The sequence below is a fragment of the Nelusetta ayraudi genome, unplaced genomic scaffold (assembly GCF_046127955.1).
Source record: "Nelusetta ayraudi isolate G7.1 ecotype Tasmania unplaced genomic scaffold, CSIRO-AGI_Nayr_v1 ptg000060l, whole genome shotgun sequence".
In the NCBI taxonomy this organism is placed as follows: domain Eukaryota; kingdom Metazoa; phylum Chordata; class Actinopteri; order Tetraodontiformes; family Monacanthidae; genus Nelusetta; species Nelusetta ayraudi.
In genome coordinates, this window is record NW_027466110.1 from 665,985 (window position 1) to 684,344 (window position 18,360).

General features: G+C 48.3%; 1 protein-coding gene and 1 long non-coding RNA gene across 2 annotated transcripts in view; both read right to left on the reverse strand.

Annotated features, from left to right (window-relative positions):
• Positions 1 to 238: 238 nt before the first annotated feature.
• LOC142897401 (uncharacterized) lies at positions 239 to 941 on the reverse strand. Its single transcript, XR_012928452.1, has 2 exons — positions 815 to 941; positions 239 to 780 (listed from the first exon to the last, which is right to left on the reverse strand). It is a non-coding gene; the product is annotated as an uncharacterized LOC142897401 (long non-coding RNA).
• Positions 942 to 2,412: 1,471 nt separating this feature from the next.
• Positions 2,413 to 18,360, reverse strand: part of nck2a (NCK adaptor protein 2a) — a 30,792-nt gene continuing 14,844 nt past the window's right edge. The window contains exons 2-4 of the mRNA XM_076039796.1: positions 15,503 to 15,744; positions 5,052 to 5,860; positions 2,413 to 4,178 (exon numbers count right to left, since the gene is read on the reverse strand). Coding sequence (XP_075895911.1) covers positions 3,984 to 4,178; positions 5,052 to 5,860; positions 15,503 to 15,728 — 1,230 coding nt within the window. The 5' untranslated portion in view covers positions 15,729 to 15,744 and the 3' untranslated portion in view covers positions 2,413 to 3,983. The remainder of the gene's footprint in view (positions 4,179 to 5,051; positions 5,861 to 15,502; positions 15,745 to 18,360) is intronic.

The following is an 18,360-nucleotide window of genomic DNA, read 5'->3' on the forward strand; positions in this document are numbered from 1 at the left end:
ACTTGCCAAGCCACTCGGTACAGTCTGTGGAAGCGTCTCATTGGCAGAGAAATATACTGCGTCACTACGGTTTGTTTGTTTTTTTTCTTCGAAAAATAGGTTAAAACACAAAGAAGCAGAAGAAGAAACAGGATTTGTATATACGGTATAAATGCTCCTCACCAAAATTACGACTTGTACGTTGTTATTTTTTTATGTTGTCGATTTATTATTATTATTGTTATTTCTTTTTTCCCCGTTCTTTTTTTTTTTTGTTTTTGTTTGTTTATTTCCATGTTGTGTTCCAAGTTATGTATATATGCAGACCCATGTACTGTTGATGAGAAAACACAAAGAGATGGGTAGTGGGAAGAAAATTAAAAAAAAACAACAACAAAAAAAACAACACAAAAAACAGAATCAGGGCGAAATGCTGATGATGTTGTTTTTATGGATATTGTGGACGACGACGACGACGACGACGATGATGATCAGCTTTATCCAGCCATATGTTCAATCTTACCTGTACAGTACAGTAGAAGACAGCTGTATTATTGTAACAAGAACTAGTCATGTATAGTGTAACTATAGTTTGGAGTGCCTTTGCTTTCATACACCTTCGCCTTGTCCCCTCCCCCTCCTCCTCCTCACCCGTGCTGCACAAACCCCCCCCCCGCCCCCCACCCTCCTCCCACACACACACACACACCTCCACCACCCCTCCCCTCCACGTCGTGACCCCTCCCCTCCCCCTCGGTGCTGTTGAACGTCCCGCCATCTCGCGACGCGCTCGCCCCACCCCTCCTCCTCGCCCCACCCCTCCTCCTCGCCCCACCCCTCCTCCTCGCCTCTCCCTCCTCTGTCTTTTTCATTGCACACACTTAATGTAATATACAGGCGTTGTTTTAATTGTAAGGATATTATTATTATTATTATGATTATTATTTTTTTGTTGTTGTCCTTAAAGGAAAAGATACAGTAGACAAGCCTTTATTTTTTAGATGTTTTATCTCGGACACACACACACACACACACACACACACCAAAACGTCTGCACCGCAGTCCCGGCACTAGGCTCTGGGGGGCGCTAACTTGTGTGGGGTGTACGTACGTGCGTGCGTGCGTGTGTGTATACGTGTGTTTGTGGGAGGGGTTGGGGAGGGTGATGTGGACAGCAGCAGGGGGGTTAAAAAAAAAAAACAAATAAAAAAAAAAGATAAAGAAAAAAGGCCTCTTATACTGTATATATTACAGTACAGTTTCTGTATTACTCACAGTGTTGGTTCTGTTACCAAAGCCAGACTAAGATGTAGTTGTGATGAGCCATCCTCAGATGCAGTCATGTGTTTTGTCCCCTTTTTCCGTCTCACTCTGGATATTTAGTTGTCTCTCTCTCTCTCTCTCCCACCCCCCCGCCCCCCGTCTTTTGGCTCAGTCTCCTCCCTGTCTGTCTGCTGCGTATTCTGGCGGGGGTGGGGGTGGGGGTGGGATTCAGTAGCACCTAAAGGGGCTCGGGGTTGGTGGCTGGGTGGAGGGTGGCGTGTCACTTCGCCTCTCCTCCGCCCCCCCTCCCCCCCCCTCCCTTCCTTGCTTGCTGTAATTTTTGCATTCATGAATAATGGTGTTGCGACCAGCGGACAGTCAGACCAAGCCGACCCTGCTCATGACTCCAGTTTAATGGAAACCACCACAAAGTTTACCAAAAAAAGGAGTAGAGAGGCAAGTCAGTTTATATGCTAGTATAATGTGCTATACTAGGATATACACTCATTGAACATGCTCACTGGGTTTGACTGGGGTTCAAGGAAGAAAATATTCATAGAAATTGCTACAAAAAAAAAAACACACACACACACCCTGTATAACAGTACTACTACTACTTGAATGCCTCTGTTTGTGACTGATTTTTATTTTGTTTTCTTTTCTTTCTTTTTTTTTGTCCTGTGAAGGTATGCTAAATGTGCACCTCTGTAAATATTCCCTCTGCGTGCTCTGAGGAATAGTTCCCTGGTACTGTAATTTGCATTAAATAAAGAGTAGGATAGCCTGGAAATGATCGAGCAATGTCTGCTGACTCCTATTTCAATTTTATTATTTTTTTAAATCAAAAACAATTACACACATGAATGTGTGTAATTGTTTTTTCTAGATAATTGTTTTCTTAGATGCTATGCTACATTTAAGAATCATTAACTGTCGGGTTGGGGTTACTTTTAAAAAAAAAAAAAAAATTCAGACATGCTGAGATTTTTCTTGCACTCCGTCTCATGCAAAGCTAAAATAGTCAGCACAGTATACTAGGTCTCATGCTACTTTACCACAGGACAGTCATTTTTTGCGTGTATTTCAGTCTGAGTCAAGTATTTTTTTTTTTTTTAATTTTAAAAAAGTGGTGAACGAATGCAACACAACATCAGCGCTCGGTATTCTTCAAAAAATTTTATTGAACAAAAGTATTTAAATTCTCATCACGTTGCCGGTGATACAGTACCGTAGTTTGATCTAAATGATTCATATATGCACCTCATCTTATTTTGAATATATACATACAGTGGAGACAAGAATTAAATAACAATGCTCAATAACATTCAGATATATCATATAAAAGCTGAGAACCCCATGATCAACAACACTTCCATCGGTAAACGAATGCACAAGCAAAAAGAGGAAACACGGAAAACAAACAGTTTGGTAGGACGAGTAGTTCACTTGACCTATATTTGGCTTCTTTACAACAACATCTAGTGTTGGACTGGAAGTATTTCAAACTGATCCGTTATCATCGGCTGTTAGTGTAAAGATTTTTTTTTCTCATCTTATCATTAGGATCTTATCATTAAATCCTTATTTATCAGTATTAGTACCCCCCCACCTCCCCCCCCCCGCCCCCACTTGACAATGAAAAGCTCCTCTTCATATAATTTAGAAGCCAGGACAAGTGAAGTATTTGTTTCTCCGAAGTGCTTCCACAGAAAAAAAAAAAGAAGAAATAAAGAGATGCTGTATATCCTTTCTTTAGTTGTAGTCTTGGAAAACAGAACACGGAGACACATATGAAGCACATGCTCGGGATGCGGGTGTTATGGCGAGTGCAGTGTGCAGACCTGGAGCCGTCGTACGGGCACATGGGTGGCACATTTGGTTACATTGATCAACATTCAGGGCTCTATTGCATTATGCTCCGCCTACACGCTGGCCCCCTAGAATTTGACGGGGAAGTATGACTGACCGGGACATGTGGCGAGGAATGGCGACACAAAAAAAAAAAAAAAAAGGCAAGAGAGTGATTCTGGTCACTTGGTGAAAGTCGCTGTATGAACAAACGATGACTCAAAGCTCCGGAGAGACATTTTAAATTAGCTTAAAATAAAGGAAAAGAGGAAGAACTTAAGTCAGGAGCAAGACTCCCTTTGAAAAAATCTAATCAAATCAAATCAAACGAATGGCCATCCATGTTGAAAGGGCAAAAGGGCAACACGAGAGTCCATCAGAGGGTTTTTCCGAGTCCCCTATTTTTAAGAGCAATGGTGTGTGGACTACGATGTAGGCTGGGACACGGACGTGAACATGTATGACATCAGAAGAAGGAGAGCTTGGACAAGGCCTCGCAGACGAAGCGTTTCCTTTAGTTGCGCGTGTGTGTGTGTGTGTGTGTGTGTGTGTGTGTGTGTGTGTTTTTTCAAGATACCTGACACAGTGTTTGCCGTATGGCGGGTTTTGCAGACAGTTCCACCTTATGGCCACAAGAGGGCGACAGACGGGAGGGGAAAACATATGGCGAAGGGCGCCTGAGAGGGTGGCGGCGGCGCTTCCACATCCACCACCACCACCACCGCCGCTGCTGCTGCTGCGAGAGGGTCCGTAGCTAAGGCTTGCTTAGTTAGTTAAGACTGTTAGGGGGTGACGTTAGCATTAAGAGTGTGTGTAGTGTGTGTGTGTGTGTGTGTGTGTGTAGTGTGTAGTGTGCGAGTGTCGGCTCCAGTGTAGACGCGACCGGGCGGGGATCACAGCAGCGCTTTGACCAGGTAGAGCTTCTCTCCGTGGTCGCTGGTGAAGATGGGGGCCTTCTTGTAGTGCTCCACCAGCTCGTCCATGGAGTTGAAGCGGCGCTGGCCGATGCAGAACACGTCGTCCAACTGCTGCACCTTAAAGTGTTTGTTCTTACCGGACGACTTCAGCGACACAGAGAAGTCGCTCGGCTGGGAACGACAAAGAGGACACACACACACACACGCACACACGCACACACGCACACACGCACACACACACACACACACACACACACGGAGGAGGACACGGTCAGAGACACTGCGCGTCACAGTCAAGAGGGGGGGGGGGGGGGGGATACACAGGCTGATTTGGTCCAGTAGGAGGCAGTGTTTCCTCACTGGTGAGGATAGAAACGTCACATTTGAGAGAATCTTCACTGGTTTTCCTTCTGCTGGACAAGTTAAACTTTAACTTTAATACAATTTCAGTTATCTTACTTTTCAGTGGGGATGGAATTTGAGAACTTGTGGCTCTTGCGAAACACACAAGTTACACTTTTGCAAAAGATGTTAAACAACACAAGCAGCGAACAACTGAAAAAAACAACAACACAACAACCGAACAAACAGAAACAGTCAGGCCCAACTCTTCTATGAGTGCGGGGACACTTTGAAAACTAAAAACCACTAAAAACTGCACAGGTCGGCGTTTTAGCTCACAGAAAATCCACCGGAAATTACAAATAATTTTGTTAAAAATGATTGATAAAAATCTAAATGTTAAAATGTTAAATTCAGCTGAATCTAAAATTGTCGGTGGCTTCTCTGAATAAAACTCTCCTCCGTTCCAATCCCCGCTTCTGAAAGTAATACAACGTTCACGCCCTCATGAATTCATGAATTACGGACAAGTGGCTTCAGGTCGGTGGCTGTCGGAGCTAAAATGCTAAAATGATGCGGCGTCAACACGCACACGGAGATTAAAGTATCGCACACTTTACTCTCATGCCGCCTCGTAAATAATTCACGTCTTTGTAGTTGCGACCCCGCCCCCCCCCCGGCCCGGCCCGGCGCACTACTCACCGAGGACTCGCTGTCCCGTATGAGGAAGTCTCCATCGTTCCCTCTCTCGTTGAGGATGCACTCGGCCTGGTGCCTGGTGACGTTTCCGTAGTACCAGTCCCGGCCGGCGAACCGCCCCGAGCGGGCCGGCGCCACGGAGCGGGCCGGCGGGGAGCCGACGGCGGGCGGCGGCTCGGGCCGCTCGTCCAGCACCGTCACATAGTTCTTGGGCACCAGGCCCAGCAGGCCGCGGGAGTTCTTGCAGCGCCACCACTCGGGGTCGTTGTCGGGCTTCTCCACCACCTCCATCACTTCGCCCTTCTCGAAGTTCAGCTCTTCGTCGGTCACCGAGCTGAAGGGGTAGAGCGTCTGCACCAGGTGGAGCACCTCCACGCAGCGCCCGCCGCCGCCGGCCCGCCCGTTGGCCAGCAAGGTCCCCCCCGAGGAGCCGCCGGGGAAGCCCCCCTCGCCACCTCCTCCCCCTCCTCCTCCGCCTCCCTGCTCCTCCGCCCCGCCCGCCCCCTCCTCCTGCACGTAGTTGGAGGGGAACCAGCCCACGCGGCCCGCCTGGCTGCCCCGCCACCAGCCGTCGCTGCACTTCTCCATCACCACCACGCGGGAGCCCTTGACCAGGGTCAGCTCGTCGTCGCGCTCGGCCGCGTAGGCGAACTTGACCACGGCGGGGATGTTGAGGTCGTAGATTCTCTCGGCGCCGCCCGGCCCCCCGCCGCCGCCGCCGCCGCCGCTGCCGTTGGAGGGGTACTCGCTGTCGGAGCTCGGCGTCGGCGACGCATCCCGAGCGCTCGTCTTCCGCTTGGTTTTTCCCAAACCTGCAGGAGGAGCACGGAGGAGACCAGACCAGGGTCAGCGCGACTACAGAAGCAAACCAGTTGTTTACAGCAAGTTTTGCACTTGTTTCAAAAATTCAAAATGTTTCTAAATTTCCAGTGTGTAAAATTTGTTTGGATTTCTGATTTTTTTAGATCAGTAAAAGCTTAATATACATCCCATAAATACATTAAATAAAGTGCATACTCGCAGTATAATAAAAGCAATTTGATATACTGTAGATGGATAGATAGATTGATCTACCTGACAATGCGTTTTGTATTTAGGTTGAGCACCCGCACCCTTAAATAAACCAACAAAGAAGAAGTCGGACAGGGAACCAGGCTTGTGTGAACAGGCCACTGTAGTTCACTGGCAAGCTTTGGAGAGGGAGGGTGAGCGAAAGAGCGCTGAAATCTAAAATGCAACCACTAGATGTCACCGTTTCTTCTGAAAATCGCCAAATATTACACACTTAACCGTCGAGGTCTCCTCCGACTCTTACCGGGTGATAGAAACATTCCACCATGATGACCCACCAACCTCCTCTGACTGTCGGAGATTTCAAGCTAAAATAAACTTCTTGTTGTAGCCACGCACGGCACCGAGGGCCCTCGCGTTCCAGGGCCGCTACAGGCGCAGACAGCAACAAGTGACCACTTCAAGCAACTCAGAGAAACCACAAAAGAGCAGGAAGACAAAAGCCACTTGGAGCAGCAAACAATGGTCACGCTGCTGCTGAAGAGATTAGCGTGGACGCCGCTGTCGCAGCAGTTTTATCAGTGACGGACAGTATTGTCAAATTCAAAGTGTAACACAACAAAAAAAGATGCCTCGCTGGTGGGTTCTCAGTGGAGAAAAAGTATTGATGTTGTGCAGTAACAAATTAGATTTGACTGCTTGAATAAATTAAACAGACAATTCATCAAATCCCCATCAAAGTTTTGCTTTTCCCTAACATGGAAAGTGGCTGGCTTAAGCTGTAGTATCAGCATCTCAATGTATAATAATGGGTATTTACTGCAATATTTTAAAAATACGCTGTTCATTAAACAGAAATCATCAAATACGCACACCCTCTTTTCTTCTCTCTGAACTCGTGGACACCAACATTTATTATTTCTGTTTTGCAGTCTATGGGAAAAATGCTTTTTGGGCACGTTGGATTTCTTTGCTGCAGTACCTCGAATGGCCACTGGGATAAAATCGGCCCGCTGCTCTACTGCCAGTCCGGTATCCACTTCTTAAAATACCTCCATGCTGGGGAATCTACAGTTTGGTGTGCCGCTCTGCGACGGCCACCACTTTGATCTACGACTAGGTGTGTCTGCGTGAGCGCGGCACAAAAAAAGATGAGCGTCGTCATTGTGTGGTCCACTCTGCATGAACACAACAACATCGAAAAACTTCTGTTGATCTGATATTGCGAAATCCGTGATCCCGCTGCATCCTCAGTTACTACAACAACAACAGCAGCACCAAGTGTGTTTTTAATGTTACGCCGAACTTCCACCTCTGACTCCCAACATCTGCTGAGGCTCGGCGCGGGTGAACAAACTCTTCTGCGAAAACAGGAAGTCCAGATCTGCGGGGAGGCTGCAAGTTGAAGTCATTGAGGAGGGAACGAACAAACAAAATAAAATCCTCCACGATCAGATCAAGATGAGAGGATCGACACGGACGTTTTCACGCTGATGCAACCGAAGTCTCGACACCGACGTGGCCTCCTGCTGCTGCTGCTGCTGCTGCTGCTGCTGCCGCTGCTGCCCCCGCTGCTGCTGCCGCTGCTGCGCGTCGATGCATCTCGTACATATTCATCCTAGTTAAAGGCTGAAAATAGGCGGCGCAGACCGGGACGGAAAAGTGGAGCACTCACCGCAGGTTCGGAACCAGGCGAGTTTGGGAAAGAGGCCGGATCCTTTTCTGCCGCCTCCTCTTCTCTTTGCCTTCATCGTCATTTAAAAACGCCGACGCAGGCGTCAGAACTGCCGATCGACTCTCAGACCCTCAAACCCCCCCTCGGTGAAATATTAATGTCGCACTCTGGTTGACAGCGTTTACAACTGCTCACTTGACAGAAGAGGCGGATGTGTGCGTGTGTGTGTGTGTGTGTGTGTGTGTGTGTGTGTGTGTGTGTGTGTGTGTGCGTCTAATAACCCAAATGAGTTTCCTGACAGCTGATGGCCGCTTTATTTCACTCCCTTTGCGCAGCGGCGTTCCGCTGCAAAATGCCACAGAAATGTCATCAGCATCGGGTAGAAGCTCGCCCGCATTGTTTTTTTTTTTTTGTTTTTTTTTTTTTGCATGGTGGTGAGGGTGACTGGGGGGTGCGGTGGGCTTAAAGTGCGGCGGGTTCACGCAGAGTAGCATGAAACTTGTTGGCAGCCAGTGAGGAGGAGAGGACGAGAGTCGGGGAATAAATAGCAGGAAGACGAGGACGGCTCCCTTGGCAGCTGTTTCTCACACGTAGCTGCCAGGCCGAGCACATCAGAGGCCACGGCTGACACACACTGACACATACATACACACACACACACACACACACACACGCACACGCACAAGCGCGTGCGCACGGACACGCACAAGCACGCAACGATGGTGCGGACGGGAAGGGAATAACAAGCAGATCATGTTTATGGATCCCGCCGCGCGTGCGTCTGACATGACATGTCTGAGAGCGTTGGTGTGTGTGCGTGCGTGCGTGCGTGCGTGCGTGCGTGCGTGCGTGCGTGCGTGCGTGCGTGCGTGCGCGTGTGCGTGTGCGCAAAGACAAAGGCCGCACATTTCAGGTGCTCCCCGGGGGAAAATGAAATGGACCATCGGCGCCCGTGATGCTCAGAATAGAGACGCGAACGCACGCGATGACAGCGAGCCCCTTGCTGGCCCGGGCTAAGTGGGGCCACTTTTCACACACACACACACACACACACACACGCGTGCGCACTCACTCACACGCACACTCACTCACACGCACACCACTCATTTCCACTTCAAGGCAGCGGCCTGCTGCAGGAGGCGATGCTCCCTCCTCCCACCGGTTCGCCTTCACCTTCCTCTTCATCTCCAGGAAGGACACACACGGGCATCCACACTCAGAGAGAGAGGGGGGGGGGGTAGTTGGGGGTGCGTTCCATTACCGGATGCCGCAGCGTCTCATTCCTCTCCGCAGGACGGAGGGGAAAGAGTGAAAGTTGCGGAAACAGAGAGACAGAAAGACAGCGAGACGGAAGCGAGCGCGGCCAAACAAAACGACGGCCCGCCGCAGGGACGACAGGAGCGGCGTTCGCGTTACCCTTAGAACCTAAATATCGCAACAACACAAAAAATTGGTAAGGGAAACACCGACCAACTTCGGAAAACCTCTCAAACATCACTGAAAGGTCTTGACGCTCTCATGAGGCGGTTTTTCAGACGTATTGCTATAGAGGTATATCGCAAAAGTGTCATGGAAACAATTTTTTTCGCATTAATGCGTCACTGGACGTGACGTACGGGGTCACGTGACCAGCTCACTTCAAGTGAAAATGGCGCGTTATGTTTGGACGGAGGAGGAGACGGAATATTTTTTTTTACAAGTAATCAAAGTGAAAAATATAACTTGATGGCAAACAACATCGGAATGCAGATTTATCGCAAAAAATGTTTCGTACCTCCATCCTCCTCAGAGTGGCGTCTGGCAGGGACCGGATCTGACCAGAACTACGGCTTATGCGCTACACACCATTCAATGGAAAAACGCCTGCAAATCGCAATTGTACCGTGTCAAATTTTTTTTTTGAAATATCGCTTCTAATTTGCCTAAAAGCTGTCATGGAAACGCGGCTCGTGTGTGTGCAAATGCGTGCGTGATGCAACGCAACCCCCCCCGCCCGGCCACCACTGAATGGAGAGTCGGTGGTTCCGTGTCAGCGGGAGCAGTGCGCGGATCCCCGCCGAGCTGCGCAGCCCTTAAAAAATAACCCCCGGGCAGCGAGAGCCCAGAGCAGACACCAATCAAAACTAATTGGAACGCTTAAAATTGGAATAAAGAGGGGGAAGAAAAGAAAGAAAAGAAGAAAAAAAAAAAAACGGGAGCAGGTGCTGCAGTTCGCGACGGGTAATGCGGAGGGACTCAAACGTTTATCGGACTGTTAATTCCATTGCAGATTTTTAAGGGAATTTTGCAGATTCATTTCGAAAGGTGATGGATTTTTATCTCTGTTGCCCCACAGAGAAGGATGCTTGTTCATCGCACACACACACACACACACACACACACACACACACACACACACACACACACACACACACACACACACACACACACACACACACACACACACACACACACAGTCAAATGTTTGTGCAACATCCACCCCCCACAACCTCACAACTGTGGAACTTGTCTGAGTGGAAAACAGTATTTTCCTAACAAGCACTGACTGAACCCCCGGTGGATGTGACATTTGGAACAGCGGCTCAGCGGCGCTGGTGCTGGTGGTGGTGCTGTTTTGTGCACCAGTGAAAGAGGAGAGGAATTGTCTGGATGTTCTCCAGTTCATTTTAGGACAGGATTTGTTTGGCCCGGCACTGATTATTATTTTTTTTTGCACCTCGTTACACATTTGCATATCATTTCTTTTACGTACAAGCACAGCCGGCGGCGTGTTGCATCCTAACAGTATCAGCATCCGACCTTCCGTTGGCTGATGTGTCGCAATGGAAAGGCTGTAACAAAGGAGAGTTTGCGAGGAGGAGAACTGTGACGACATCATGAGGTTTTTCTTTCAATATGGGTGCAGAAATGGTGATTAACAAGCTGCAGATGGTGGAGATAATTATTTAATCTTTTAGGGGTAAAAAAAAAGAAAAAAGAAAAAAGGCCTGACTCTAAACCAGGCATGGCCAAACTACGGCCCGGTAAGCTTTTTAATCCGAAGAAATTATGTTAATAGTAATTAAGTCATAAAAAAAGCTGTATTTCATCCATTTTTTAGTGTTTTAAGAGTCCCGTCATAATGGAAAACTAAACCTAAATCTAAAAATAGACCCGACTCTAAGCAGAGAGTGGCTTCAACCTCAAGTATCTCACAAAGATCCAGGAGCGTGACACGAACAAGGAAAGGCCTTAATTCCCATCATAACATAGTGGACATAGTTCTAGGACCAGCTGGTGAAAATGTGTCATGCAACTGTTTACCGACTGTTTACCGCCTGTTTACGGCGGCTAAGCACGCGTGGTCAACAGTGCAGGTGGGAAAAGGCACGGGAGGGTTTTTTGTTTTTAGAAATGCAAAAAAAATTTTTTTGCACAATTTATTTTTGACCTGTTGATGATCCAGATTGCCGAGTAGCCCCGTCCACCGGGGAAATTCTTGACATTGCCGGGCCCCTGAAAGGACTGAAGTGAAGAGCCCCGCCGCTCCTCGCAGGGCGCAGCTGGCTGAGTGCAGCTCGGCCGTCCAGCGCGAAGCAGACAGATGGTCGACCGCTGCGACCCCGAGCGGGGAGCAGCTGACTGATGATAATGGAGCATGATTAAAACTTAATGATACCAAAAATATTACAATTCATTCCCAAAGGCGGGGGGGTGGGGGGGGGGATTTGGTGGGCAGGTGAAGTTTTAAAATATTTAATGGCCCCATGCATTTGAAATTTGTTATTAATTTCCACTTTACATACAAAATTTGAGCAGGACAAATCTGTCACGTTTAAACGTCTGATTGATGACGGTAATTAAGGTGCTGTGCCGAGCTCCACTAACCCAAGGAGGGAAGATTTGTAAAGTGAAAAGGAATTAGATCGCGCTTGTACTGGCGAGTCCTGGCCCAGTTTCACCAACAACTTTCATCACCATTTGTTTTTTTTTCCTCTCCATTACTGTTTTTTTTTATTTTTTATATACCGCTACCAGGAAACTGGGCCACAAAGCAGCATGAAGCCATTTGCGATTCTCTTCTGCCTGAGAGGAAGTGGATGATACGTGAAGCGCATTAGAGGACAGTAAATTAGTGACAAAGCAGCAGACAACAGGCTGCTGGCCAGTTGCAACAAGCGCCACACTAATGTACTAACAAGTCAAAAACAAGGGAAGGTTCAATGATAAGCAGTCAGCAGTGTTGGGAAGATGACTTTGCAAATGCAATTGCTTACAATTACAAGTTACCCTATTGAAAATGTAATCGCAGTGTAGCTGTATCAATGACTCTATCAAAGTAACGTAACTAATCACACGTGATTGCATTCTGATTACTTTTCTAAATTTGGAATAAATGTTCTCGACTGCTTGGAGCCGCCAGTGTTGAGCTTCCAGCAGTACTCACAGCGGACGTCAGATGTCAGACGTGTCACGAGGTTCGACAGGGACATGTTGGATGTCGCCCACATCTTGACGGCAGGTTAACCTGCATTGGACAATTATATTTGTGCCCTCTGGTATACTCTTGGTGAAATATCTTTCATACTTCCAGCAGTGGGAAACGTTTTTAATCGACATTGTTGCGGTTGCAATTTGGACGACGCTCCGGAGAGAAACAACTCAACCGGTTGGTCGAGGTGTAGGGGGCGCTGCAAATCCAAACTGGAGGGGAGACCCAATCAGAAGGATCAGAATAGAATCAAAGTTTTGTCTAAAGATGGAAATGTAAAATAATTGAGCTCATCAAACCATGCAAAGCAATAAAAATTAAATTAAACATGAAGCCTTTTTAGTAAAAAATGGCCAGATGTAATTAAAACTGTAATCATGAATAATTGATGGCATAAAGAAACTGTAATCTAATTGCACATTTTTTTTTTCCAGTAATCACACCGATTACGACGATCTTTATTTTATTTTTTTTGTAGTTCATTTTCGTAACAACGTTACACGTAACTCGTTACCGGCCAACACTGGCCGTCAGCCAATCAAACCATCAGTTGCATCCAGCAGGCTTTGTAGGTTCCATTAACCTCTGACCTCACCTACTGCTTCACCGCTGCACCGCCAAAACCCTCTGGCCTATCTGGATCCGCCGGGTGCTTTTAAGGCAGAGAGAGGGCGGCCGGCCGCGTGCAGAGCGAATTGGAACGCAGCCCCGCGATGCCGTAATGCAAATGTACCACAGCGCGAGAGCTAATCCATCAATCGGGCGCCAGCGCAGCCATTAGCCCACGGATTTCTGCACAAATCAATCTACTGATCATGGAAAAGCAGGATCCCGCCGAGGCAGAGGCAGAGGCGAGGAAGCTGCTGCTGCTGCTGCTGCTGCTGCTGCTGGGGGCGTGCGAGAGCACAATCGCTCCACGGTGTCGGCGGTGGTGACAAGCTGTGCCACGCTGGCCCACATAAAGCCGCCCGCCGTCGACCCCGAGGGAGTTGTGGCTCTGCGGATCGGAGTGGAAATCAACAGAGTCAGACCGGACCCTCCTCATCTTACACACTCCCCTCCCCCGCCCCAGCTGTAATTATGGATCCCTGTGGAGACCCTGCTGTGACTATTTTTTACTTTTTTTTTTTTACCTCATTCTCATTGTGTCTGCTGGAGTTTCTGGCCCTCCGCTGCTATTTTCTGCCCCCCCCATCACTTTTTTCCTCCTCCGTCTACTCTGTCTTGATCTTGGTGCTGAAAGTGTCAGAAGTGATGGATTTCTGCAAACGAGCCCTGCACTTTGTTCTTCTTCTACCTCCCTCTCCGGAGGGAATGTGGAACAATATCAAGGTTTGGCACAGAGCAGTGGAAAATTGCAACCAGCCACGCAGTACTAAGAGAATTTAAAGGTCCCATAATTTGCCAAAATCACTTTGACCAGTGTGTCTCTATAAGAAAATGCATCTCCACCATCAATGAACGGGCGGAGAAGGTAAAGTTTACTTTCCACAACTTCCAGAAAACACTACGCAAACGAGCCCTTTGTGATGTCACAGCAGCCTACGCCAAGTGTTGGTTTCGGCCTCTGAAAGAACGAGGAAGATCCAACAAATTGAGAGTTTTATCAGGAACCTAAAAGCAACATCGGAGCTTTCTTTTTGCAGCAGGCTGTAAACAGATGGTTTTTTAATAATACTGCTTTCTATAAATCTATAGAGTTTTCGGATAACATCGCCTGCCCCACGAAGGCACGGAATTAAACAAGATCTGAAAAAGGACCTGATGTGGGACCTTTAAACTGCTGCCATTACAAAGACGTTCTCAGGCCCGAAGCACCTTTTGCAGGTGTAATAAAACGACTGAAATGCGACGCAGGTGTAGGTGACGACGTGCTCGCGAGCTGCTTCTTGGCAGTCGCGTGCGTGCCTCTGCACACCTCAGGAAATCAAAGCCTTTTAACGGTCGTCGTTTGGAGGAAATTAAAGCGGCCGACAGATGCTGCGAACGTTAAGGATGAAGACGGCGGCGGCGGCGGAGAGAAGTGAAAATTGCCAGGCAAAAAGAAAAGACGACTGCAGCGGCAGGAAAGGTTAAGAGCCGCCGACCGGGGACCCTCGACGGAGGCAGCTCCGTTTTTATGTGCACCTGGACGGGTGTGCGCACGCACATAAAATAAGCAGTGAAAGCTTAATTGTGGGCACATGTTTACGTCACCTTTGGACCTGGTTTGCTGCAAATGCATGTTGCGGGACAAGACAACGGCGAGTCACTTTGTAGAAGTAAAAGATCGTTCCATCGGGAAGTAAAGAGCAGTCAGGTCACAGCACCACCATGCATAGTTAAAGAATATGGACACGTCGCGGGAGAAAAACAGCTGTTTGACACCGAGAATGATCCCTGCTGTCGTTTTTTTTTTGCAGCTTCTCTCTTGATTTATTTTGTCTTTTTTTATTCTTCAAAACTTGAAATGTATTTGGGTACGAGCATGAGGTTTTGACTTTACGTCCATAGAAATGTTATGTTTAAAGTAGGGCTGTCAAGCGATTAATTGCGGAATCTTTATAGTTAACTGCGATTAATCACGGTTTGAATGTCATGTGTAAAATTCTGTTATATTGCATTTCAAGGCAGTTTTAAGCCCATAGTGTGAAGTATGTCTTACCAGAAATCGGCCAGGTGGGCTGACTACGGATTAGTAATAGGGACAAAAAGGCTAACACTTGAAATGCGACTAAAACAAATTAACGCGTCATGGTTTGTATTCAACTGATCGCAATTAACAGCTGACAGACCGAGTTTAAAGTAAGTTCTATGAATTCATTTGTTTGTTTTTTTTTAAATAAAGACTAAGTCTCGTCTACTATTAGGATTTAGGACACGTAAAGACGGATCTGTCGGAAAATTGAAAAAGCACATTAAAGCCCTTTTCTTTAGATGCTAAATCTTTTTTTATGGCTCGCTGTAAACGTGCTAAAAGCCCGCTTCAAATCAGAGCACTTCATTATTAATGGCCCCTTGAGCCCTTTTTTAGTCTTTGTCAGTTCCAAAAAAGTCCACTGGTGCTTAATGACAGTCGGTCCCTCTATTATGCCGGCGGCGGGGAAGTCAGAATGCGACTGAGGCGACCGAGGCCGGCGTGCTGACAGCGGCGGCCGAATCGACAGGGTCCTTGAGCTGCACGGCAGGACACACACACACACACACACACACACACACACACACACACACACACACACACACACACACACACACACACACACACACACACACACACACACACACACACACACACACGGAGCTGCTGAGGCCTCTTACCCAGTGTGTCTTTGATGTTCTTCACCAGCGAGCCCTTCTTCAGGCTGTTCTTTCGCTCCACGTAGTTGGACGGCACGTAGCCCGTGTGGTTGGAGGTGTTGCGGACTCGCCACCAGGTCTTGGAGTCGTCCAGGAGGAAGAGGCGTTCATTTTTTCGGATGTCAAGTTCCTGGTCCTGCTGGGCCGTGTAGTCCCACTTGGCTACAACAATCACCTCCTCTGTCATCTTTCATGGAGTCCTCCTGCGGGGCACACAAAGGGGCAGCGGTGAGCAAGAGGAGGGGAGACTCGCAATCCTTTGCTTCTTTCGCTCGCTCGACTAAAGTGTGCGCTCACACAGTTCTGAAAATGTGACGTTTGTGAGGTCACGAGGGGCTCCCAAGTTGGAGACGTCGCCCCCAACTTCAGTGAACCCTGCGAAACAGCTTAAAGCTGTCTTGCTTTAACAAAACTACCACTTGAGCCGCACGATTGAGCATTTCCCCAGGAGGCTGTAAACAGAGGGCTAAATAGGCTTTGTCCTGAAGATTTTCGGTCGTTAATTATGCAACACTGCACCACAAGGGGGGCAAACATGGGAAAAACAAAGACCTGGAAAGTGCTTTTATATGGCATCTTTAATACAAAGACAAAAGATGCATAACCATCACTGGATCAATCACTGCTTCAGCCTTAAACAGCCACTAGAGGGCAGATAGGTTGCTTGTGAGTCCTGAAAATTAATTTTAAAACCAAGGCAGTTATAACATTTGTTGAAAAACAGACAGAAAGACTTGGGGGGGGGGGTGTAAATAACAAGCTCGACTGTGACCAGTCATCACAAAATGATCCATTTCCATCCACACAAGACTTCTTCTTCTTCACTTAAGCCGACTAGCAGGAAGCTTTAAAGAGGATCTAGCGACGGCGGAATTGTCAACATTTCACCGAGATAAGTTGCAAATGAATTTCAGTGTATCGGGTATACCGTATTCACGGGCTAAACCGGCATTAATGACAATAAGTACTTGAAGGAAAGCTTAAAGCGAAAAAAAGAAAAAGAAAAAAAAGCTCTCCAGCTCTGTCGTATTTTCCCACCAGGGGATTAAACTCGACAACGCACCCTGATTTAAAGAAAGAAGACGGAATCCTCAGCTGACCGCTTTAAAAAGAGACAAGACGCCCTTTAAAATGCAACTTTCCGGAGTGGCCGTGGAAAAGAAAAGAGCACAACAAACACACAAAATCAATTTATGTGCTCATTCTGCACACACACACACACACACACACACACACACACACACACACACACACACACACACACACACACACACACACACACACACACACACACACGAGGTGGCGTATTAGTTTTCGAAACAGACAGTGAGCGATTACACGCTCTACTTCACCAGGTCTTGGGGAAAGTCAGTTGACACGAGGCTCACCCGACCACCTCAACCGCTGACTCGCAACATCAGGAGGAAGAGGTGGGGGTGAAGAGGGGAGGGAGGAGGAGGAGGAGGAAGAATAGCAGGCGGAGGAGGAGGAGGATCGACAGACAGTCACACCAACATTCTTCTTGACTGGCGCTTTCGTTACAACGCTGGAATTTATTTCTTCCCCTTTGATGCAAGAGAGCATCGGTATGAAAACCATCCGAGCCATCCGGTTTATTCATCGCTGCGCCGGTGAGGGTTGAACCGCACAGCGGATCTCTGGGATTAATGAAAGAAAAGGGGGAGTGAACAGGGAGTTGAAGCATAAAACAAGGGGGGGGGAGTCTCAGGATTCTGAAATTTAACATTTAACACGCGGCAGGTGTCAGCAGAAGTGCAGGCGCCCTTTGTGGAACCCACTTTGTGACATCACAAAGTGCTCGAGCGCGTGGGTGAGCGTAACGATGCATGTTCAGCGCACACGGCCGACGCAGTTTCCCCTCTGGCGCGGCGTCACGTGCGCTGGGGATGCTCGCTCGCTCGCCGCTCTCTGGCGCCGTCATTACCGTCTTAACCCCTTAATGAGGGGGAGGGGCCGCCGCCATCCCGCGCACTTAATGAGAATTATGAATCAGGGGAAACGCAGCGGAAGCAAAATTCCGTTTTACAAAAAAAAATGCAAAACGGCAGTCGGCTTTCGCGAGGCAAAAAAAAAAAATTGGAAGTTGGTCTTGAATAAATTTACAAGTTTTAAAAGGTGGCTTCAGGCAGCGATACGAGAAGAAGAAGAAGAAGAAAAAAAAAAAAAGAAGCATCGGGAGCGCAACAGTTGACGCAGTCCGAGCGCCGCGAATGTGCCCCTGCTTGCCGAGCGCTAAAAGCTGTCAAACTGGATTTGAGCACGGAGAGGGAGCGGATGGACGGGTGGGTTACGGCAAGTTCAACACCGGCTTCGCGAGTTCCCGTGACGCCAAAACCTCCACGGCAGAGCCGACAGGAGGAGGCGCCAGCAGCAGGGGTCCCGCTGCGGCAGCGAGGGGAGGAAGAGCGCAGAGGAAGCGCAGAAATTCGAAGAAGGTCAACAATTCCTGACAGGACGGCGGTGACGTCAACCCCCGGGGGTGAGGGGGAGGAGTTGCTGGGGGGGTGTGTGGGTGTGTGTGTGTGTGTGTGTGTGTGGGGGGGGGGGGGGGGGGCAGGGGAGGGGGGGGGCGTGTCGGCATGCCGAGGCTTCCAGGAGGGACGAGCGAAGGTGAACATATGCCATTAAGTATCGCCGTCGTTACAGAGAGGATAAGATGGGCCTGGATTCCGGTCTTTGTGTGAGACTGGCAAAAAGACGAGTCAGTCCTCGAGTGCGCTGCTCTTTAACGAATTATTATGCAACATCCATGTTCAACACCGGCCTCCTCCTGAACTCAGGGTCGCGGGGGTCTGCAG